The sequence below is a fragment of the Aspergillus japonicus genome (assembly GCF_003184785.1).
Source record: "Aspergillus japonicus CBS 114.51 unplaced genomic scaffold BO86scaffold_124, whole genome shotgun sequence".
NCBI lineage: Eukaryota > Fungi > Ascomycota > Eurotiomycetes > Eurotiales > Aspergillaceae > Aspergillus > Aspergillus japonicus.
The window spans coordinates 1-23,029 of record NW_020291761.1 but is presented as its reverse complement, the minus strand read 5'-3'; the positions used below and the strand labels follow the sequence as shown (position 1 = coordinate 23,029).

The following is a 23,029-nucleotide window of genomic DNA, read 5'->3' as shown; positions in this document are numbered from 1 at the left end:
TGGAGAATCTCGGCACTTGCGCTGGGAACCTTGATTTTGGGGGATGGCTCACTGGTCGCGGTTCTTGGCTTGTGAGGAGGTGGTTGCTGGGCCGTGTGGTGGGCACGTGGTTGGATGTATACTTCCATAGGATGTATATCGGGCAAATGCTTGCGCTTTCACGTGCTTGATGCAGTGCGGGGGTTGTGTTTTCCTTTCTGGGATGGCAGCGTGCAGTAGTGGAATGTAATCCTGGTGTCTGGAGAGGCGTTGGAGATAGCTGTGGCCTCGGAAGATGGTCTTTGCTGGGCAGCTCCGTGCTGCGTCCGTGTTGGAACCGTGCTGTTTATGCGGGGTTGTTATGTCGCTCCAGTGGATTTGCGGGTTCTAACCACTGAAGAGCTTGCGTCGCTAGAAGGGAGTGTCGGTGGTGGAAGTAGGAATCTGCAGCTTGAGAATAGGGCAGTGGAGCTAGGTACATGCACCTTGCAAATGAGGGCAGGGGCGCAAAAGTACCCATAAATGCTGGTCCCCGTAGATATGGAGTACTCGGGTGTCTGCAAGGTCATAGATAATGGCGTTATCAGTCGAGACTTGTGATCGATGTTGCTTGCATTCGCCCGACGGCCGTCCGCGGGAGCACCGATGACCCATGCAGCGACAAAGCAGCAAATATCTGGCTTATCAGTCGGCAAGGATTATGATAGTGATCATGACCGACTCTGCTACTGCTCTACCCGGTTGCTAAGGATTGGATGCTCCGAGGGAGCTTGTTATGAGCCAAGGTATGCGAGGTTCGTACCTGCGTGCGACAGATTGTATAGATGGAACAATCGCTAAAACCTCCGCATCAGATGTGATCATCTCTGTGGACTTGGAAACTCCATCGTCGCCTGGCGAATTTATAGATCTAAGATCCTCACTCGTCTTTGCTCTAGTTGAGCTGCAGTGATAGTCATTCTTCACTAGCTAAATGCTTACTCGAGCCACAGAGCTACTTGTGCTTTGAACCTGAGATGGACGCTTCCCAGTGTCGCAGCTGCGTCGAACTTCCATGGTTGACAAACGAAATTCCGTTGTCCTTGTCTATGGAATTTCTTCGCAATGTGCTCACCGTCATCATCAGTGCATCGCAGCTTTGCATCCACTGTACTGCTACCGTGGTCAAGTCTATCGATGTCGGAAGGGTGACGCCGAGGATGACTCTTCCCACCACGCTTCGCAACTATAACTCCCAGCACTCGTTCGCCACGAGGGGATTTCGTCTCATCAACTACAAACTCATCTCATCACTATAATCACTCAAAACGACAGTAATCATGGCAGAAACTACACCTCACCGAATATTTTGCATCCCGGAGCTGGTGGAGCAAATCCTCCTCCAGATGGATATGCAGACCTTACTCATCTCAACACGAGTATGTTACCTCTGGCACGACCTGATCAGCAAGTCACAAGCGATGCAGACAAGCCTATTCTTCCAGCCAGCTGAAAACACCCCCCAAGGTGAGCGACGCACCATCAACCCGCTCATCATCCAGAAGATATGGCCCGAATACCTCACTTCTTCCAACACCTGTCATAGAGAATATTACGAGCGCCCCGAGGCCAGTTGGAGAAGGATGCTCCTTCATCAGCCGCCAACGGCGAAACTGTGCTTGCTCAACTACATGGGAGACTATTACTTCCCCATCACTCCCCATGGAGCAGGGTATATGTGCGCCTCACTGTGCCGGCGTGAAGGATTCCCTCGCCTGCAGGAGCTGCAGAAGGAACTGGAGGCCAGCGTCCTGAGGACGTTTGACGCGCGGAGGAAGATCTTCGTCGAGGGGTCGCCCCAATATTCTGGGGGTCGCTTCTGGGGCATCATCCGACCAAGATCTGGGTCCCATAAGGCCGAAGCAGGTTCGTACGAGACGTGCGAGCTGCTGACCTGTCGGGGAGCTTCACACGAGGCCGGGGCTGTCTCGGAGGGGGCCGAGCAACAGGTTGAACCCACTGCAGGCTCGTTGTTTTGGATCGCCCTTCCTTGGGCCTTGGCTAGAATCAAGGACCGCTTTGGGAACTACCACCGACCTGACCGGCCCCTGAAGGGCTACCATTACTACGTCGGCTTGGATGAGGTCCCGATCTTTCCTTTTGCGCAGGGTTGGCGACGGTATTACGACGATATGGAACGTGATCATAAGTTGCAGCAGGATGACTGAAGAGAGCCCCGCAAGGAACTGGGTGTGTTGAGGTGTTCGAGGAGATTGTATGCGTGGAAGAATATTTGCTGACAAAAGAGGCAGTGAGGTCGAGACGAATGGGACATGGTCTAGTAGAGTGTATGGTTGTAGAATTGCTTGTTTTTATCTGGCGTTGTGAGTTTCACCTGGGAAGATGTGAATGACTTGCTGATCCTCAAAATTACCCCTTGTCGTCGCACTTGGATTAGCATGAAACTACTCGGCATCGAGCGCGATGATATTGCGGCGGATGGTTTTGCTACCGAAAGGACTGGTCTGAGTATTAGTTAATGACATTGGTATGGTCGGTCGTTCATTATGAGCTTTTCTTAGGAGGAGAAAGACTTAGTACGTATCCACTCTTAGCCCTGATCCATCACACAAACTTTTTATTTCGAATTCAAGTCTCACTGTCTATTGTCCTCAATTCCCAGTATCATCTCTGTACTGTACTACTTTCTGGCATCATGGCCGTCACTATACCGCGCCTTATTCTTTTTTTAATTCGACAGGCTTGTACTCGCGCCAAAGCTGCTTTCTTTCGCCCCCCGGTTTCACTGAGAACGCTTTACCGAATACATCCCCGTTTTTCTGAACATATTCCACATGGTTCCGAACAAACCTCCACATGTTCGCTGACCTGTTGGGCGTCAAGTTGATTGACTTGGACATGTTGCCAATCACCGTAAATCGCGCCCGCGCTCGTTCCATCGTCCATGTTGGTTGAAACCCCAGGTTCACCAGCACATGGTAGTGAATACCCTTTTCTTCATGTCGCTCTCGACATCCGAAGTATTTCGCCTGCGGCGCAAACTGCTTCAGCGCGTCCCTGAACAACCGCTCAAACTCCTCCTTGTCGTCAATCGTACACTGCGAGTACGTAACAAACACCCAGAACGAATGAACACCCTCCTTTTTCTTCATCTCGCCCCTTAACGAGTACCCAGAATCCTGCGGCAACTTGTCGACTCGAAACCTCGAATACATCTTTGATCGAACAAACACTCAACCTCACCAAGGGCGCCTGCGCCCTTCTTATCCACAAACTACCCCGCTGCCACCTGGCAGCGCTTACCGATTAGGGAAACTTGCTTCCGCATACAAATAGTTTCCTATTCAGGAACTGGGTCCCCCTTTTCTTTACCTGCCGCCCGGCAGAACGGTTCTGTAACGTACCACAGTACAAGCTGTAAATAAGCGTCTCGCTTATTACTTAACTGAGTGAGTGGGCCCCTCCTACCGGTATCGTGCCTTGCCGCAAGCGGCAACTTTTCACTAACTAGTAAAACGTGTTTAGTAATAAGCGGGATGCGAGGTTACTAGGTGTACTGTGGTACATTACGGAACAGTTCTGCCGGGCGGCAGGTAAGGAAAAGGTAAACCCAGTTCCTGAATAGGAAACTATTCCTAGTCCCCTTCCCGTTTGGGAAGGAAGTGGGCTGTGATTGGTTCTAAACCAATCCCGTCTAGGAAAACCGACATAGAACCCAGAGTTAGGAGCGGAAGCATCGGTATATATCCATGATGAGCCGGTGGGTCAGAAGCGTGGAAACGGACCGCACTGTACAACGCTATGCTGCGAGTCTGGAGTGGACGAGCGGTGAGCCGCGAAGCGTTGATGATTTATGACGGTAGGTTGCAATAGCACTAGGTTGTTTGTTCTGACGGGACGAAGAACAGGATAAGGAAAACGTACACCCGTCAGCGGGTGTACAACAGCAACAGGGGGAAGTGAGGCGGAGTGTGGCCGGCGACAGGCAGGTTAGGGCCAAATGGCAGAGGAGGCACGAAGCTTGGCGGGAGCGATGCGTTGACTGACGATTGTAGGTAATGAGTACAATGGAAGGGTGCAGTAAGACTGGGATCAAACAACAGGGTGTTCGTGTTTGGGATTTACCCGCATGGGTTGAGGCGTTGGTCGCGTATATCTATATTTCTAAGTGCGGGTAGCAAGTAAAGTGTGCAACGTCCTTTAAGAAGGCTGGAAGAGAAAAAGGAGTGGCCTTGGAGCAAGGCTAAGGTTTGCACAAGCTGCGTGATAGATGAAAATTTCTTATATGAAAGTTGGCTCTCAAAAACCTGGGAGGATTTGTTGGAAAAAAGCAACATTCAGTTTGACAAAGAGTGTGAGCTCCAGCTTGCTGTAGCTCTGTGCCTCCTCGCACGACACCTCGTCTTATGTACCATTGACCAACGCCATCTTTCACATTCCAGACATGGAGAAGCCATAAATGTCCGCTTCATGCGGGCCGAGCACCAGCATGTTGCTATCAAATAATCTTTGTCCGACCCGGTCTATGATGAAGAGCATAGAGATAGCAAGTTGAGCCTGGATTGTTACTGGTGCGCTCTGTTTGTACCTTTTATCCTGTTTGGTGTATTTGACCCGTGAGCCCTGTTTGGTCTGATTGATAATCTGTGTTTGTTTGGTTGTTGCGGCTCCCCCGCTACACCGCTTCTCTATTCGGCCGACACACATCGGAAAAGTATTCCTAGCGAAAGCCTCAGCAGTCAGGTGTCGACGGGACTCTCCGCCCGTGGATTTCCCCCTCCGCATCTTCTCTTCCTGACCATCATTCCTCCACTCTCTACCGGAATATTACCATCTTCAACCCCACCTTCTGCTATCCCCGCATCTGACCCAAGATCCTTATTTTTCAACCCTGTTTATCCTAGCTGCAATCTTGTCGAGCCGTTTTGCGATAAATCCCCTTGACCTCCTGATCATGTTCCGACAATGAGTTTCATCCCTCAGTTTGGCAATCTGCCCACCATCCAGACCCGCAAAGCTCTTCTCCTCCTAGATCTCCAGAATGACTTTGTGCGATCGAATGGAGCCCTGCACGTTCCTAACACCGCTGACTTCCTAGAGAACATCCCTCAACTCGCCAGCGCCTTCCGCCGAAATGGGGATGTGGTGTGGGTGCGCTCCTACTACCAGTCCTCGCAACCTTTGATCAGCCCATCGGACGGCCAGGACCTGGTGGTGCTCAGTCGACAGGATCAGGACGCGCGAGCGAAGCGTACATCAGAGGATGAACCCGTAGATGGCGACTGGAAGATGGACGATGGCCACACCATCGACGAGGAGGCCTTCCTTTCAGCCAAGACACCGCGGTGCTGTGTGCCGCAAACGCCCGGCGCGCAGTTCCCCGCACCCGTCTTCGCGGCCATCGACTCAGGATTAGATACCCTGATCGTCAAATCGGGGTACTCCGCGCTCGGCGACCACAATCTCATCCTCTCCTTCCGCACCCGGTTCATCACCGAGCTCTATCTCTGCGGGTCGCTATCTAATGTGTCCGTCTACGCCACCGCTCTCGACGCCGTGCGACATGGCTTTTCAGTCACTCTGATCGAGGATTGCCTCGGGTACCGCAGCTTCCCCCGCCACGAGGAGGCAATGCGTCGCATGGCGGACATCTTCGGGGCCAGCGGGATCACCACGCAGGAGCTGCTGGAGGAGCTGGATTGGGAGGAGACCGACGCGATCGCCAGAAGTGGCAACCCCCGGCCGGTGCGAACGGCGAATCGTGCTGAAATTGAAGGCGTCATGGACGGACTGGGGTTCGGGTCCAAAGCCCGATCGGCGGCCAGGGATGAGAGCCCGGAGGCTTTGGTTGGCAGCGGCCGGCGCCGCAGGATCGAAGATCTCATGGCGGAGTTCTCCGACCACGACAACCAGAGCCTGCAGGAGCTGGCTAATATCGCCCGCGCACGAGTGCGGAATGCATCGGAGGCGCAACCCGCGGATTCTGGCGCTGTCAAGGCCCGTACACGTGTCCGTCGCACGAAGAGACCGGATGCCAAGGGCGATTCAGGTGCGCGCACAGACTCGCGCCGAAGCGGGAAGTTGAAGAAACGCGATGTGTATAGGCCGGGCGACGTGATCGGTGAGGGGGACGCCAGAATTATATACGATTTGGAGCTACCAGAGAAAGCCTTCGAGAAGATTCGGGATGAGGTAGCTTGGCAGAAGATGTATCATCTATCTGGGCAGGTCCCGCGGTTGGTGGCGGTGCAGGGGCGTGCGCTGGATGATGGATCCATTCCGATCTACCGTCACCCAGCGGACGAGTCGCCGACACTGCAACCGTTCACTCCTACGGTGGACGAGGTACGGGTTGTCGTCGAGCGTATTCTGGGCCACCCACTCAACCATGCACTTATCCAACTGTATCGAGACGGACAAGACCGCATCTCGGAGCATTCGGACAAGACTTTGGATATTGTGCGGGGCTCGTTCATATGCAATGTCAGTCTTGGTGCTCAACGAGTGATGGTGCTGCGGACCAAGGGGAAAGAGTCGGAAGGCACTGAGAGCGGTCGCCTTACGCAACGCATCCCTATGCCTCACGAATCACTGTTCATCCTTGGGGAGAAGACGAACATGCGATGGCTGCACGGGATTCGGCCCGATAAGCGGGCCACGGACGAGAAGTCATCGGAGGAGCGAGCGTATGGCGGAAAGCGGATCTCCCTGACTTTTCGTCACATTGGCACCTATGTCAACCCAACTGGAGACGCGATCTGGGGCCAAGGTGCAGTGTCCAAAACTCAGGATCGTGCTCATGCAGTGATCCACGGGCACCCAGAGGAAACTGAGTGCTTGATTCGGGCGTTTGGGCAAGAGAACCACGCGACCGAATTTGACTGGGATGGGGTCTACGGCGCGGGCTTCGATGTTGTCAACTTTGTTACGGCTACGACCGCCAAGCTTGTGGTCGGGCCGGACCCTGTGGCTAATCTTCGGGTGCGTTTGTGTCTGGACGAGAACGGACTTCGCTACGACGCGACCACCGTCACGGGCGCAGATCTGCCGCTTTACATTGATGGTAATGGAGCTGAGGTGGCTGGCGATTCCAACATCCTGGCTTATTTTGCCACTCACGCCTCGGAGCTCGTGCAACCGGGCGTGGACGCTCTGCGCGGGGGGAGCCTCCTAGTCGAGATCGACCAACTCCTAGCCACCTGGCGCAATCAGATGGAGCGATCGGGGAGCGTCCAAATTTTGAATAGGTGGGAAGCAGTATTCCAAGCACAGCCATTCGCAAGTGGTGCCTCCTTTGGAATCGATGACTGTTCTCTCTGGCCCGTTCTTTGGGAGATTCAGGCAGCCGGCCAGTTTTCCAGCACTACGTACCCAACCCTGATGCAATATTACACCCGAGTGGAGAAGCGTGGAATAGTGAAAACCACGCTGGAGGAGATAGCACAAGGACCCTCAGGCCCGAATTTACAGATGTCCAATTCTCGATTACGAACATAAGCGAGCCAGTTCAGATACCATTGCAATGCACCAACTACCACTATACATAATAACTCCTGTCCTTGATCCCCCCACGCCTTGCCTTCACATTCGTTCAATCACAAACACGTCCCCTCAAAGCTCGTCGTCGTCAAGACATTCTTCAACGACGCGCCTGTGCAAACCACCGCCTTCAAGAACGCCTCAGCCACGACCTCGGCGCCCGCCGGACTGGTGTGGGTGTGATCGATGGGGAAGTACGAGTTGACGGTGGCATTACCCAAGGTTTCATAGATGCTATCCACGTAGGACCAGTGGTCCACGTACCCGACGCCAGCCACCTCCGCGGCCAGCTCGGCGTACTCGACGAAGCGCGTGGGGGAGTCGACGAAGGTGCCGGTCTCCCAGGGGTTGTTGGGGGTCTGGCTGCTGAGGATGACGTTGGCGCCCTTGGCGGTGAACAGCTTGGCGGCGTTCTCCAGGTAGGCTGGGAAGGTGAGGATGGTCTCGTTGACGCCGTCGTAGACGCTGTAGCAGACCTCGGCCCCGGTGCCGGAGCAGTCGGTGCGGCCGTTGTCCGTGGACAGCGAGCCGCCGTCGTTGTGGCCGAACTCGACGATCACGTAGTCGCCCGCCGTCACCACCTCGGCGATGTTCTCGAACCGACCCTCGCGCGTGTACGAGCGCGCGCTGCGGCCCGCGATCGCGTCGTTGACCACCGTCGCGGAGAGGTAGCTGGCGATGTACTCGCCCCAGCCTGGGTCGGTCAGCGGCGATCTCCAGAGTGTTAGGAGGGGTTGGACATACCGTTGGTGCCGGACCCGCCACCATTCTTGGCCATGGTCGAGTCACCCGCGAGATAGACCGTCGTGGCGAGGGTAGAGGGGAGGAAGAAGAGCGGTGCGAGAGCGGCGGTCTTCATTGCGGCGGTGTTGGCTGTCAATTTTCTCTGTGTGAATGATAAACTGAACTCATACAACCGAGTGCCAACCCCCTTATATACCCCCAACTCCAGACCAATACGTGGAAAATCCCATTCAACCCATCCCATCCCACCCGGACAATTTCCTTTCTATCGACCTCGGCCATCGCACCAGAACCAGCGCGTCAAACACCCCCAGTCTCAGGTTCAGTATGGGGTAGATGCACTCCAACCTTGGCATTCTGCACGCAGCTCGCAGCTCGGGGGAATCCTCCCAAACCAATGCCCATGAAGCTCGGGGTTTTTGGTCCCGATGCTCGGATACTGACTCCCCTCGTGGACTGCAGCTTTATCCCTTAACGAATAAGGTCGTCAAAAGGAGGTGGCAGCGCAAACAAGCCCGCCGATCGACAGGGTTCAAGGGTACAAAGTGGTATATCTTCGGGTCTACGGAAGCGGGAGAGGAAGGGGGAGGGAGGGGCCGTGCGGAGTGCAGAGTATATTCTTGGGGATTTTTCCCACCTGTGAGGGTGGATATGACGTGATGTACGGAGCTGGAGTTCTGCAGGATGGGATGTCGAGTGGATATGGGCAGGGTGACGGGGTGACAGGGGCGATGTCAAAGGGTGTACTTCCGTTTCGATCTGGGATTAGCGCGGCGGGAAATGAGATGCGTTAGTTTTGGGGGCTTGGGGCGTGACGGAGTGAAGAAGCGGGGTACAGATTGGGGTGGGCGTCAAGCGCGGTGGTTAAATCCGAAGTCCGATTCTTGTCGTGCTTACGCATGAAGTGTAGGGTGCGTTGTTGATTTTCTCTAGCTGGTACTCTACTTCGTTGTGGTAGGAGATAAGTATTTGTCTGGGCAGGGGATGTGTCGTGGTGTATTTTCATGCGATGAATCTTCGCCTCGGAGATAGAAATAGCACCAACATCTTCAGCACTTGACAGCTCCGTCCTCGGACATTTCTCGGGGTGGTACAGTAGAGTCCGTGGCAGACGAGCAATTCCCGCGCCGATGATGCCAGAGATGACGTGCCCACAACATTCAATCCAACTCTTGCAGAGTCACAGAGCCAAGGATCGTGGAACGATTCTGACTACGCCAAGCTCCTGGAATCCCCACCGCACTGCACAAATAGAGGCTGTTCTCCGCCAGCGCGGGACTGCCCAGGACCTGTCAGGACCTAGGGCAAGCGGCAGGAACACCAACTCCCTGCTGTTCTACCTGCCACAGGTTCCGTGACACACTCCTGGCTCACGTAGCTGTGACTCAAAGAATATTCCTGCTATAGCCCTCCTGTACTAAAGATACCAGATGAAACCTTCTTGCCGCCACGGTCCCACGACAGTCTGGCGGCTGGGCTGGGCGGGACGGGACCAAGCGTTTCAGCCTCCTCCTGCGCGGGTCTCTTCAGAACGGTATTCCAGTCTTCATACCCAAGATCTAGACTGCCCTGTGAGACCTGTCAGGCACGGTTGGGGCTTGGTATGCTCCGTTGTGGAGATGGACTAGCCAATTTCTTTCGTGTGCACCCGCTTTGGCGAGTCAGTTTGTGTCTGGGAGGACAGAGCGAGTTTGAGATAAGGTGTTTAACTGATATATGTAGCTCTTTTGGTCTGGATTGTGGTTCTGCAGAGAGAGTGACAGGCATCCTGCCCGTTCACCGTGGGAATTGTAGAGTACCTTCGAGTTTTTGGACGTCAATAACAGCAAAGCATGTTACATCAGTGGTCTCCAAGCCTGCAGTGTAATACAGGCTTTGCCTCTAGACCGGTGACGTCGTGTAGCCAGGACGATTATCATGAGTATACCTCGAAAAACCGGAGTCACGTTCGCTACATACCTGCGTGCAGCAATGGAGACGATTCCTGATATAGCAGACTGACTGTTGGAAGACATCAGACAAAGTTTTCAGCCATTTGATTGATTTTATGAGTGGGTCCCAGACCATCCAGAGCGCTTTCGCACCCGACAGTTATTCTCGGCAATACTTTCATTGCGGAAAGCAAATCTCATACGATCAGCCTCTAAAGATGTACTAGGCCAGCAGTACAGAATCTAACATACACCCCTACTAACGCACCCCATCCCAGAAACGACAAGCTACAACTTCTCAAAAGTCGGCTTCCGCTTCTGAATCCCCGACAACAGCGCCGCCTCAACATCCTTAGTCTGCAGCGCCGCACTATTCCAGACGGCCGTATACCGCAGCCCTATCACCGCATTAGCATCATATTCCCCTTCAGTACCAACACTCCCCCGGCCCCTGCCCACCAAATCCAACCCCCAAGAAGTGAGAGAAAAACCTACCATCCTCAACCCTCCGATCCCTCGACCAATTCAACAACTCCTTCGTCCCCTGCACGGCAACCGGACTCTTGCCCGCCATGCGACTCGCCAACCCCAACGCCCCCGCCACCGCCGCCCCCTTATCCTTGTACACGTGCGTCACAAACCCAACGCGCAGCGCCTCAGCGGCCCCAAACTCCCTAGCCGTCAAACTCACCTCCTTCACCCACCCAAACGACCCCACCACCTTGGGCAAGCGACTCAGCGTCCCGATATCCGCCGCGAGCCCGATGTCCACCTCCTTGACGGCGAACCGCACGTCCTCCGTGCACACGCGCACGTCCGCCGCGACGCTGAGGTCGATGGCCAGCCCCAGCGCGAAGCCGTGCATCGCCACGAGCACGGGTTTCTCGCATTTCTCGACGGCCGAGATGCAGTGCTGGAAGTCGTGGATGTGGCGTCGGAGGTGCGTCGCTTTGCGCGCGGGGTCGATCTGTGCTGAGTCGGCTGAGAGCGTGCCTTCCGCCGCGGCGTGCACGTCTAGTCCCGCGGTGAAGGCTTTGGGGCCGGCGCCGCTTAGGACGATGGCGCGGACGGTGGGGTCGGTGGAGAGGCGCGTGAAGATTTGCGAGAGTTCGAGCCACATTCTGTTTTTGGGGGTTAGAGCTGAGGCTGGAGTTGGGGTTGTGGATTGTGCAGGGGGGAAACGAGGGGAAGGGGGAAGGGGGAAAGAAGGGCGCGCACGCACGCTTCGATGAAGGCATTTAGCTTGGAAGGACGGTTGATTTCCACGTGGGCGACATATTCGTGGTCTGGCGGGAAGGTGATGTTGAAGTGTTCGTAGGTGTAGGGTTGCGATGCCATGGTGACGAGGTGGTGAGGGTGTGGTGATGGAAGGTGGATGTAGGATTGATGGTTAAGGGAAGTTGGAGAAGGAAAAATGAGGGGGTAAATTAAACTGTGGTCGGATTCTGGGGTAGCTCAGGTTGAGCCGAGGTAAAATCGCAGGCGCGACCGTTGGGGAGATTAGCGGCTTATCTGCCGCGGATAAGTTGCCCAGTTGATTCCTCAAGTTACACCCAAAGAGATATCCAGATTGGACGTTGGTCATGATCCTACAGGTGCCTTGATTAATCTCTAAGCTTCTCAGAGTTCCTCTAGTACTTCCCTTTGACCAAAATGAATCTGCTGTGCTGCGATAGGTCGACTCAAGTGATATGACGTCATGCCTGTCACATGCGGATAGAGCCCTATACAACCCAGTCCACAGAAGTCATGTTACGTTGGCCAAAGTCAGCAAGACCATGAGCCTATGAGATTCTGGCGCTTCAGTTGGGGCTGACTTTGGCTGGCAGATCTCAGGCAGATCTCCTATCTGCCGAGTGGCCGCAGGTAGGTGGAGAAGGTCCTGATCTTATCACGTCCACAATATCTGGGTACGCGCATCGGGAAGAGACTGGTGGTTATTTGCAATTTGGCTCGCGAAAGACAAATCTCTACTGAGAGGTCAATCGATAAATGTCAGAGGAATTGTCTATGGCTGACTTGCAGCGTGTATACCGTCGTAGTAGCCACATGAGCTCATATCCCGATACTAACTGCAGTTTTATTAGAAACTGCCTCGAAACTGTAGTATGCTGCTCCCACTTTTCCCACATTTCTTGATTTAAGCCACTCGCTCAGGCCAACCAAGGAAAGGAACGTTTTAAAACTGTTTCAAGAACCATTTCGACTACACTCGCAGGAAGCCAGTCGGCAGGCTGGGCGAGGAAGTCATCAGGCCGGGTCACCTCGAGCGTCCCTTCTCCCTCGAGCTCGCTATACGTGTCCAGTTCGTCCGTCGAGGTGATGCTGATCTCGTAGCTTCCCTCGCACCGCGTACGCCCATCCTTACTTGCGAACACCTTTATCTCGTCGGTAATGCCCGCCACCCAGATCGTCCCTCGGAGATTGTACACCTTCTTGTAGACGTACAGCGTGGTCTGGGGAGGCACAGTCCAGGTGTCCTCGGTCGTGGTGATCTCCGAGGTCTCCACCGAGCTGAAGGTCTTGTGCTCGTAGGAGCCTTCGATGCTGACCTCGAAGCCGAAGCCGGAATACCCCGCGGTGGCGGAGATGCTCTCGGCGTCCTCCTTGCCTGTTGGCCACAAAATCACCCTCTGGTCAGTGCGTGTCCCTAGGCCGGTGAAAGCGGGTGCTATGCTACAGACCTGTCTGAATCCGCACTCCAGTCTCGGTACGGTCCGTCTTCGTTCTCGTGGCGTCGGACTCGTTCTCGATCGAGAACTGCTTGACCCATTCCACCGACACCAGCTCGATGTCTTGCACAAAATACAGATTCCCGTAGACCAGCTGCTTGACCTGCCCGATGATCTTGTTTGCATCCGCGGCAGGCTTGCTGATTAACCTATGTTCACTCGAGGGCGCACCAGGGACGAGTCTTTTATCTGGAAGGAGATGCTTGAGGTCTTTCTCGGGGTCGGTAGTCTGTGCGGCCATCTTTGATAGTTGAGCGGGCGCCTAGCTATGGGTAATGCGTATACTGAACAGTAGAAAGGGTCCTGGTGCGAATGTGATAGCGAATTGAGAGACGAGTGGTCGAGAAGCGCTAGCGGAGTCTACTCTTTTATCTTCAGCTCGAATATTAGAATACTCGATACAGGTGAACTGCCGTAGATCTACATGACACCGCAGTCCTTGGTGTCTGGAAGAGCGCACAATGACCGTCAGCAGATAAACACGGTCATCACCAAGGGCCAACCAGTCCACTTTAGCTTTGTCTTGTTCGATGGCAGAAAGCTGCGTTGTCATACTTGTTGCACCGCAGGAAGCTGATTCCCGGAGATCTGGTGTCATACATGGTGAGGCGAGTTCACCCCAATTCCACCAGATTTATGTACTGTACATGTTCGCCACGCTGTGATGATATAGAGTAGGCAAGTTATTTGGGCTCATCAGACTGACTGACTAACAAGCAGCTGAATTGCAAATCAGCCTGTATGATGTTACGCAGTACGACGCAACCAGGCGTATCGGCCCTCAAAAGATGTTAACCATGGCTAATTCTGCTGCGACATTTGCAGCATCTGTTGCTCGCCTATTTGGGTTCAACCGACCGTCTGGTATGGCTCTGCTAAGTTACCATCTGGTGCTTCCTGATGTGTACTGCTAACTCAATCGCTCTCTACCTAGTCTTCTCCTACCAGTATTCTAGCTCCACGCTAGATTGCGGTATGACGGGGAGACTGGGTGACCAAGTAGATCATACTAAAGTGGTCGCGCGTGATGACGGTGGCCCTGATACGTTCAATTTAAAACATGGATCGGACCGGTAAATCACCCCATGGTCCCCAGTCACCCCGCGGGGAAGGGGGTTTATAGTAAAGCGCGAAGGCAAAGTATCGAAGCAAGCCAAACACTTGAGGATGATTTACTCTATCGCCATTGAGAGACGGGATGCGCAGTCGTTACCCTCGCTTATCCGGCCCAGAATGGCACAGATGGACGTGGCGATTTACACTAGTGCAGTCCGTCTGCGTAAAGGCTTTGTTTCTGGGATGGAGTGTAGATCACAGATTATACTAAGCAACTGTAGGCTAAGGCAAGCTAAGAGCTTCCCGCGATGTAGCTGCCTTGAAAAATATATTACTTATATTATATAAAAAAAAAGCTTTTTATTTTATAAAAACTAACTATAAATATTTAATAATAAATGGATTAAAGCTGATCTAATTAGACTTATTTACAACAAACCTATTTTTAAATATTTTGAAAAAGTTTATATATATAAGCTTTTAGTTTAAAAATACTACTGGCCTAATATTTATTAATATATAAAATAATAAATAAAAAACAACTATATCTATTAAAGATATAAGGGCTAAAAGGTGAAATAGCGTGATGAACGAATAGCTTTCGCGAAGCCAAGGGTGCCAATGTATTGCCTTAAGGTGTTGTTGCTGTCTTGCCTGACTCGCAAGGCAGCTGCCGCCCTTAGGGACGGCTGCAGCCGGCTTGCTTAGCCGTCATGTGACCGCCGCCTTAGGTTGTCTATATACATTTCCCTTTGCAGATATCCGCGAAGGTTGGAAGGGCTGTTTAGGCCCTTACAAAAAAATAATTTTATTTAAAAAAATAAGATAAAAAATCCTAAAGCCTCTGCCAGTATTTAAATAAATATAATAAAATATATTTATAAACTTTATTATATATTTATTTAAAACCAAGAATTTTAATACTATTTTAATAATTATTAACTATTTAATAAAAATAAAATATTAAATATTATATAACTTTACTACTAATACTACTAATATTATAATTATATATATTTAATATATATAAAAACTATACAGCCTGTTTTAATCTACTTTTTTAAATAAAAAATCCTAGTTTATTTTTAAACTTTAAAAATATTTAATATAATAACTAGATATTACTAGTAAATTTTTTATAGTATATTATTCTAAAACTAATAGCTAAACTAAAGAGGTTAATATAATACTTAAATAGTAGTTTATATTAATATAAACTATTTATAAAATAACTAAAGCCAGTAGCTTTTTTAGCTGAATTTATACTAAATATAACCTATTTTAATACCATTAAAACTATTCTTTTTGATAAATTATAGTTTTTATTAGAGTGGCTAACAGCCAGGTCAGGTTAGATTAATTGGAATTTTTATACCTGACTGCCAGATTATAGTTAGATTAAAAAAACTTTTATATCTAATTACAGTATAGCTAAAAACTAAATAGTTAATAATTTTAACTATTTTTAATATCAAATTTTATTTACTATATTTTTTTTAGTTTTAGTATAGTTAAAATATATTTAGATTAAGTAGTTATTAATCGAGCCATCTAAACTATTACTAAAAAGTATTTAAAAAAAGCCTTTTAAATAAAATAAAAGTAATTTAAAAAAATAGTATTTTTATTATTTATATCTTTATAAAATAATAAAAAAACCCTAGTAGTTTTAATAGAATTTAACTTTTTAAAAATTAGTTGCTGTTATAGTATAAAATATAAAAAAAAATATATAATTACAGCTTTATTTAGACTATATATTTTAATTATAATATACTATACTACTAAAACTATATATTTATTTCTAGTTAGACTATTAAAAATAATTATATAGTTTTTAGTTTATTTTTTATTTTTTTAATTTTAGTTTAAATAGTTTATTAATCTGTTTTTTTTATTTATAAAAGCTAAATTATATTTTATAAATTAAACTTTTAAGTTAAACCTATACTACTTTATTTATTTAGTTTTTATTAATAACTATACTTACTAGAAACTATCTAATTAAAAACCAGATACTAAAATATTAAACTTTAGTAGATTTTTATAAAAGCCCTTTTTAAAACTTTTTTATATTTTAATTTATTTTATTTAATTAAGCTTTACTTAAAAAAAATATTTTTTATATTTTTAGACTTTAAAGATAACTTTTTATTTATAAAACAGCTAGGTTTAAAAAGTACTGCAGATACCTGCAGCAGTATATAAAAATATAATAAATTATATTTATATAAAAATATATCTAAAGCTAAATTGATACTATTTTTATAAAGTTTTTCTATTTTTATTTTTTTATATCTACTATTTATAAAGTAGTTTTAGAGTTATAAGTTAACTACAGTTATCTAATTTATTTTTAAAAAATAGTATTAAACTTTTTTTTTTATTTTTTAAATTTTTATAAACTATAATAATTTTTAAACTAAAATAAGTTTTTTAAATCAGCTTTTTTTACCTCCAAACCTTAAAATTACATATATTATAAAAAATTAAAAAATTATTTTATATTTATTTTTATAAAATAAAATTTTTATTTTTGAAAATTAGTAGTAGAAGATAATCTTTTTTAAAGCTTATATATATACTTAAAAACTACTATTTATTTTTAGTTAAAAAAAGTTATTAATAATATAAAACAGCTTTTAAAAAGATATATTATTTTTTAATGAAACCCCTTATATTTATTATAAAGTATATTTTTATATTTTATAATATCCGGAACTTTAAAACTTAAAAAACAGTTTTATAAGCTACTATTTTTATAAAAGTTATAAAAAAATATTATTAGTTATATCTAAATAAATAATTACTTAAATACTAAGTAAAGGGCTATTATAAATATTTTTTTATTTTTTTAAAATAAATTTTTTTTAATAATTATTTTTTTCTAGGCCTTTACAGCCTATAATAAATAGAGTTTTTAAAATTAAGTTTTATATTTTATAATTATCTATTATCTACTATTCGAAATGGTTAAATATATTTAATTTAAATAAATAATTAATTTTACTACTTTATTTTTCTACTAAAAGCTAAGCCCTTTTAATTAAGCACAGATTAAAAAACATTTTTTAAAATTATTAAAAAAATATATATATAGTTATTATTAAAGTTTTTAAATACTGAATATATATTTATTACAGTAGACTATTAAACTAGTTTTAATTAAAAAATATTTTTTATTTTAACTGGATATTTTTTAATAGAAAATATAAATTACTATAAAGTTTTACTAAACTTTTAACTAGTATCTAAATTCTATACTGCTAAAAACCTAGCTGTAATTATTTTATTAGTCTTATATAAATATAATCTTTTTTATTAGTTATTAAATATAATAATTAATAATACTAGTAATAATAGTTTAATATTTAGTATAATTTTATTTAAATTTTAAATTTAGCTTAGCTAAAGTATCCAGCTTTATAATACCTTAACTAATCCTAATCTTATAAAAATTATTTAAAACCAGTACTATATTTTTTATTTTATTTATATAATTTAGCTTATTGTTAATACTTTTCTATAAGCACTTTAGATTAAAACTTTAAACAGTACTGTTAAATATATATAAAAAAATAATAATAGTAGTTTTAAAGCCTTTTCTAGTATTTTAAAAACTTTTAAAAAGATATATTGTAAAAGCTGTTTATAAAAGGCTAATATAAATAATCTTTTTAGAAATTATTTATATAAGCTTTTTATAAACAGCTTTTAAAACTTTTCTATTAACTATACTAATTTTTACTTATAGATTTAGAAAATTATATAATTTATAAATATAAGTTTTTAATACTATAAAAAGTTTCAGCTTATTTAAAAACTTAAATCTGGCTTAGTTTTTTATTTTTTTTTAACTATAAAACCTGCTAAAACTTAACTTATTTTATAATTTATTAAATATTAAAACTTTATTAACTAATTTAAAGCTTTATTAAGTACTATAATTATAGTAATATTAATTATCTTTATTCTACTATAATCAAGTAGAAACAGATAAAATATTTTTTTAAACTTTTATATTTTTTTTTACATTTTATTTATTTAAAAATAGTATACCTACTGTCTACAAGGTCTATAATATCTATAATAATTTTTTTAATTATTTAAATTATTTAATTAACTAACTGGTATAAAAGCAGATATTTTAAAAAAATTTTTTTAAGAACCTGTAAAATATATACTAAAAGCTTTAAAAATAGTATTATTATATCTACTAAATAAAAGACTATATTTATACTATTATAACTATTCTAAACCTAATATTAAAGCTTAAAAAATTAAAAAAAAATATATCACTGAATAATAATATTAACTAGTATAAAAAATACTAAACTATTTTTAAAAAAATATTTTATTTTTATTACAGTTAAAACCCGGCTATTAATATACTATTAATAATTTTTAAATTTTTATTAGATTTAGATAAAGCCTTTTATAATATTTTTAAATATTAAAAACTCTTACCTGCAGTAGAGATATTTAAAAAACTAAAAATATATTTAAATATTAAAAGTATATAGCTTATTAAAATATCTTAACTTATACTAATACTGTTTTAAATACTATAAATATACTAATATTTTTATTTACTAAAAGTTTTATTAAAATTAGTTTTTTATTTTCTACTAAATAGCTAAATATTTCCTTTTAGTTGCAACTAATAGTATTAGTATTAAATATTTATTTAATAGTTTTTAAAATATCTCCTATTATAACTAAAACTATTTTTATTTTAATATAATTAAAACAGTTATACTTTAAATATATACTAATTATTTTATAATTAGTAAAAAATATAAAAATATTTTTAATAATTTTAATTGAGATTTAATTACTTTTATATTAAAAAAGTAAAAAAAGAATAAAATAATTATTATCTTTTATTTTAGTAAAAATAAAAATATAAATAATTTTAAAAATAATTTTAAAAATAGATTATTACTAGAATTAGAAAAGCTGGGCCTACCGGAGTTTTTAAATATTATATATATTTAAATAAAAATAAAAACCCAGCCTTTATAATTTTTATATTAATATAATTACTATTTTAAATAATATAAGAAGTAGTATAGAACAGGTATACTACTAGAATTATATAAAAAAACTATACTATAAGTATTAATAGTAGTAGATTTTAATAAAAATAAAATACTACTTACCTATTTTATAGTAGAGTAGTTTAGAAAAAAAGTAGAGTCCAGTCTCTATAAATAAGGCTGTAGATCTGGTTTAGAAAGTATTAAAAGTCCAGCCTTTATAAATAAAACTACAAATCTGGTTTAAAGGGTATTAAAAGTCTAGCTTTTAATAAAAATTATAATTACTATTTTAAACAGTATAAAAAGTAGAATAAAACTATTAGTTTATTAATTTAATATTAAATACTTCTTTTTATACTAGATTTTATAAAAGTATTTTACAAAGCACAATATATTTTAAAAAAAGTAGATAAAACAGGTAGAATAAATTAGCTAAATTAAAAAAATATTACTGTACTATAATTAAAAATTTATTATATTTTATATATAATATATATAAAAGTAATATATATATTATTAATTAATCTACAGTTAATAATCTATCTGCTATATCTAATTTTCTTAATTAGTAGATATAAACAGTTAAAGTAGTAGTTATATTTTAATCTAATTTTAACTATACAGTTAAAAATCTTTTATATTTTAACCTGGCTATATAGTTATAGTTAGGTTAAGGTTAAGATATAACAGTCAGGTTAAGCCATTCTAGTTTTTATTTTTATATAAATTTTAAATCTATTACTACTTTAAATAGTTTAGCTGCTGAAAATATAGACTAGTTTACTATAAAAATATAAATTATTACTAAATTTATTTAAGCAGAAATATCTATTGTTTAAGCCTAATATATAAAATAAATAAACTAGTAATATAAATCTATAAAAAAATAAAAAAGAATTAGGGAGTATAGTTAAATATTTACTGTATTAAAATTCTAAAACCTAATAAAAAGCTTAATTAAAATATTCTAAAATTATATAAAATTAAAGAAATTATTAGCTTGTATATCTACTAATTAGCTTTAATTTTTTATATTAAAAATATGTTTTATATTTAATACTAGTCTATTTGTTTTTATTAATAAAAAACTTGTTTTAAACCAGTATTAACCTTTACCACCTTATATAAAAATTAATAAATTAGAAAAATAAAAAGTTAAAAATATTTTTAATTTTATATAAAACTATAGAAAACACAGGTATTTTTAACTAATATATATTATAAAATAGATTAAATATCTAAATCTAACTACTAAGCCAGCCTAATATTTAAAAATATTTATTAAATAGTTAAAATTTTTTATTACTATTATTTTAATAAATTATAATCTATATTTTAACAGAGCTTAGCTTTAAGAAGGGGGTGTATTATTATAATATAGATTTAATATATCTATTCTACTTATTGTATTTATTTAATCTATTTAATTTATTTAATTCTAATTATTTATTGATTTTTTTAATTATTTTATATATAAGTTATAATCTTTTTAAATATCTGCCTATTTTTAATTCTGTTTAAGGCTTTTTAAACTATATTTTATCTGTCAAGAATGTGGGCAGATTGGCCAGTTGGCAGCCTCAGGCTCGCCAGTTCGCGGCCTCGGGCTTGCTGTTATACAATATCTCCCGCTACAGCAACCTATATCTACCACTATAGTAGTCTGCTTCCAAATCTGTACTAATTTACCGGGCTTTTAATCCAGGTATTTATATTACTATATTGCTTACCCCTTTCTTTATATATAATATATTATCTTAAAATCCTTTAAAAAAAAGATTTTTTAAAAATTAGTTTTAAAATTAATAAAAAACTATTTTTAAACTATTTTATTTACTTTGCCTAACCAGCATATCTACTATATTAAGTAGTTTTTAAGAATTTTTAATTTTTCTACTTTTAATTATTTGAAAAAAAGTAATATAGTATTTAATAAATCTTTATTAAAATTACCTTAAAATACTTTATCTACTTTTAAATTAAATTATTTAATTTAAATAGACCTTTAAAAAGTGCAAGCTACTATTTATTAGTTAAAACAGTTAAAATAATTAAAAAAATAGATTTAAGTATTATAAACTAAATATAAAAATATTAAATTTTTAATAAAATTATAATAATACTGTACTAGTTTAACCTTATTTTTTTAATATAAATAAAAAAAATTAAATTTAAAAAATTCTAATCTTCTTCCTCTGCTTTAATCTATAATAAAAAACAAAATAGATTTATAATTTAAAATATACTTTTAAAAAAATATTTTAAAAATATTATAATTAAAATTAAAAGGTTTTAGCTGCAGTTAGCTATCTGGACTTTATCTACTAGCAGAAATAGTATTAGTATATTAATAAAAAATTCTTGTAAGGCTACTAAAAAGCTAAAAAATTATAAAATTATTTTATTTAATAGACTTTTTTTTATTTAGAATACTACTACTTTATAGTCTAATACTATAGGGCAGCTTAAACAGGCCTATTAGTAAAATAATTAGAATTTAAAAAAGTTTTATTTTTATTTAAATACTTTAAAGTATTACTTTAAGTCTAAATAAAATAATAAATATATATTAATCTTTTTTTTAAAGTTAGTACTGGAACTTAGTTAATATATTTATAAATATATACTAAAACTACTAGACTTTTAAAAGAAAATAGTATCTATTACTACTTATTACTGGAATATACTAAATTAAAAAAAAATAAAATCTAAAAAAATAAAAAAATTATCTAAATAAAACCTTTAAAAAATTAAAATCTTTACTATTAAATAATAAGTTTTTTTTTTAAAAATTTTTTAAAATAAAAAAAATTAAAAAGAAAAAACTTTCTGTTGTTATAAATATAATAGTTAATATTACTTAGCCAATTAATATTTTTAAAAAAAATAAAAATAAAGTTAAATAAAAATTAATAGAAAAAAAGTAGTAGTTAAAAAAATCTTTATATTTTTAATAAACTGGTTTAAAATAAAAACTACTACTTATTTTAATATATCTATTTGCTTTAGAAGTACCCTTAAAACCTATATAAACTTAGATTTATATATTAAAATTAATTTTATTAATTATTAATTTATTTAATAATTTTATTTTAATACAGCTTATTTTACAGCTTTTTTAGTTGCTGTAATTAATTATCTTATTATAAATACTTATAGTATATAAAAAATTTCTATTACTGCTACTAATTTAAGGGGAACTATATAATTATTAATTATAATCTACATCTTTTGAAAAATCCTATTTTATTTTTAATAATTATTTTATAAGATTTATATATTTATCTATCTGTATAGAATTAACAGTAGTAGTATAAGATCTAAATATTAAAAATTTTATTTTTTTATAAATTTATAAAAGCTTATTAAAATCTTATTTATATTTATACTATAATTAAACTCTTAGAAAATATTTAGTTATTAAAAAATAAAGCTTTTTTAAACTATTTATAAATTAGATCTAATAAGGCTATATTACCCCCTAAACTTTATAACTTTATAAATATATTTTTTTAACTATTTTTAATAACTTTTTTTTTTATAAACCTTTGGACTATGCTATTAATTTAAAAAATAATAAAACCCTACTATATAGATTTATTTATTTTTTATTTTAAGTTAAGCTTTAATTTTTCTATTATTATATTAATAAAAATATTTAGTTAGGGTAAATTTAATTTTCTAAAAGTTCTATAAAAGCCCCTATTCTTTTTATACTAAAAAAAATAAAGGTTTTTAATTATATATAAATTATAAAGGATTTAATAAAGTTTTAGTAAAAAATTATTATTTTTTTTTTAATTTTAAAAATTCTTAATAGGATTGTAGAAGCCAAATACTTTTTAAAATTAGATATTTAAAATATATATTATTAAATTTATATTAAATAAAAAGATAAATAAAAAATAGGTTTTTAAATTTATTATAAATATTTTAAATATTTAGTTATACTATTTAGATTAACTAATATTTTAGCTATATTTTAAAACTATATCTATTTAGCTTT

The 23,029-nt window shown here is 39.7% G+C and overlaps 6 protein-coding genes across 6 annotated transcripts; 2 read left to right on the top strand and 4 right to left on the bottom strand.

Moving 5' to 3' along the window:
• Positions 1-1,298: 1,298 nt before the first annotated feature.
• On the top strand, positions 1,299-2,186 carry BO86DRAFT_405057 (uncharacterized protein; the record flags this gene model as incomplete). Its single annotated transcript, XM_025674059.1, has 1 exon — positions 1,299-2,186. The coding sequence occupies one exon, from the start codon at positions 1,299-1,301 to the stop codon at positions 2,184-2,186; it is 888 nt and encodes a 295-aa protein (XP_025521897.1).
• A 458-nt stretch (positions 2,187-2,644) lies between these two features.
• Positions 2,645-3,131, bottom strand: BO86DRAFT_373713 (uncharacterized protein; the record flags this gene model as incomplete). The annotated part of the gene is made up of 1 exon (XM_025670391.1): positions 2,645-3,131. The coding sequence occupies one exon, from the start codon at positions 3,129-3,131 to the stop codon at positions 2,697-2,699; it is 435 nt and encodes a 144-aa protein (XP_025521896.1). The 3' UTR covers positions 2,645-2,696.
• A 1,650-nt stretch (positions 3,132-4,781) lies between these two features.
• Positions 4,782-7,614, top strand: BO86DRAFT_37427 (isochorismatase family protein family). Its single transcript, XM_025670416.1, has one exon. It carries the CDS (start codon positions 4,945-4,947, stop codon positions 7,474-7,476), a length of 2,532 nt encoding a protein of 843 aa, XP_025521895.1. The 5' UTR covers positions 4,782-4,944; the 3' UTR covers positions 7,477-7,614.
• On the bottom strand, positions 7,575-8,377 carry BO86DRAFT_326781 (rhamnogalacturonan acetylesterase RgaE; the record flags this gene model as incomplete). The annotated part of the gene is made up of 2 exons (XM_025668580.1): positions 7,575-8,212; positions 8,263-8,377. 2 exons carry the CDS (start codon positions 8,375-8,377, stop codon positions 7,575-7,577), a joined length of 753 nt encoding a protein of 250 aa, XP_025521894.1.
• A 1,947-nt stretch (positions 8,378-10,324) lies between these two features.
• On the bottom strand, positions 10,325-11,582 carry BO86DRAFT_414200 (enoyl-CoA hydratase/isomerase family protein). The gene is made up of 3 exons (XM_025674822.1): positions 11,416-11,582; positions 10,689-11,314; positions 10,325-10,591 (listed from the first exon to the last, which is right to left on the bottom strand). Exons 1-3 carry the CDS (start codon positions 11,529-11,531, stop codon positions 10,482-10,484), a joined length of 852 nt encoding a protein of 283 aa, XP_025521893.1. The 5' UTR covers positions 11,532-11,582; the 3' UTR covers positions 10,325-10,481.
• A 764-nt stretch (positions 11,583-12,346) lies between these two features.
• Positions 12,347-13,166, bottom strand: BO86DRAFT_405052 (uncharacterized protein; the record flags this gene model as incomplete). Its single annotated transcript, XM_025674058.1, has 2 exons — positions 12,347-12,804; positions 12,878-13,166. 2 exons carry the CDS (start codon positions 13,164-13,166, stop codon positions 12,347-12,349), a joined length of 747 nt encoding a protein of 248 aa, XP_025521892.1.
• Between the last annotated feature and the right edge of the window lie 9,863 nt (positions 13,167-23,029).

Excerpts from the sequence above, each read along its gene's own strand:
- BO86DRAFT_37427 (XM_025670416.1), top strand. The coding sequence starts at position 4,945 with ATGAGTTTCATCCCTCAGTTTGGCAATCTGCCCACCATCCAGACCCGC.
- BO86DRAFT_414200 (XM_025674822.1), bottom strand. The coding sequence starts at position 11,531 with ATGGCATCGCAACCCTACACCTACGAACACTTCAACATCACCTTCCCG. Across the intron at positions 11,315-11,415 it reads CTAAATGCCTTCATCGAAGC|AATGTGGCTCGAACTCTCGC; the intron begins GTGCGTGCGCGC and ends CCCCAAAAACAG. Across the intron at positions 10,592-10,688 it reads GGATCGGAGGGTTGAGGATG|GGCTGCGGTATACGGCCGTC; the intron begins GTAGGTTTTTCT and ends ATGCGGTGATAG.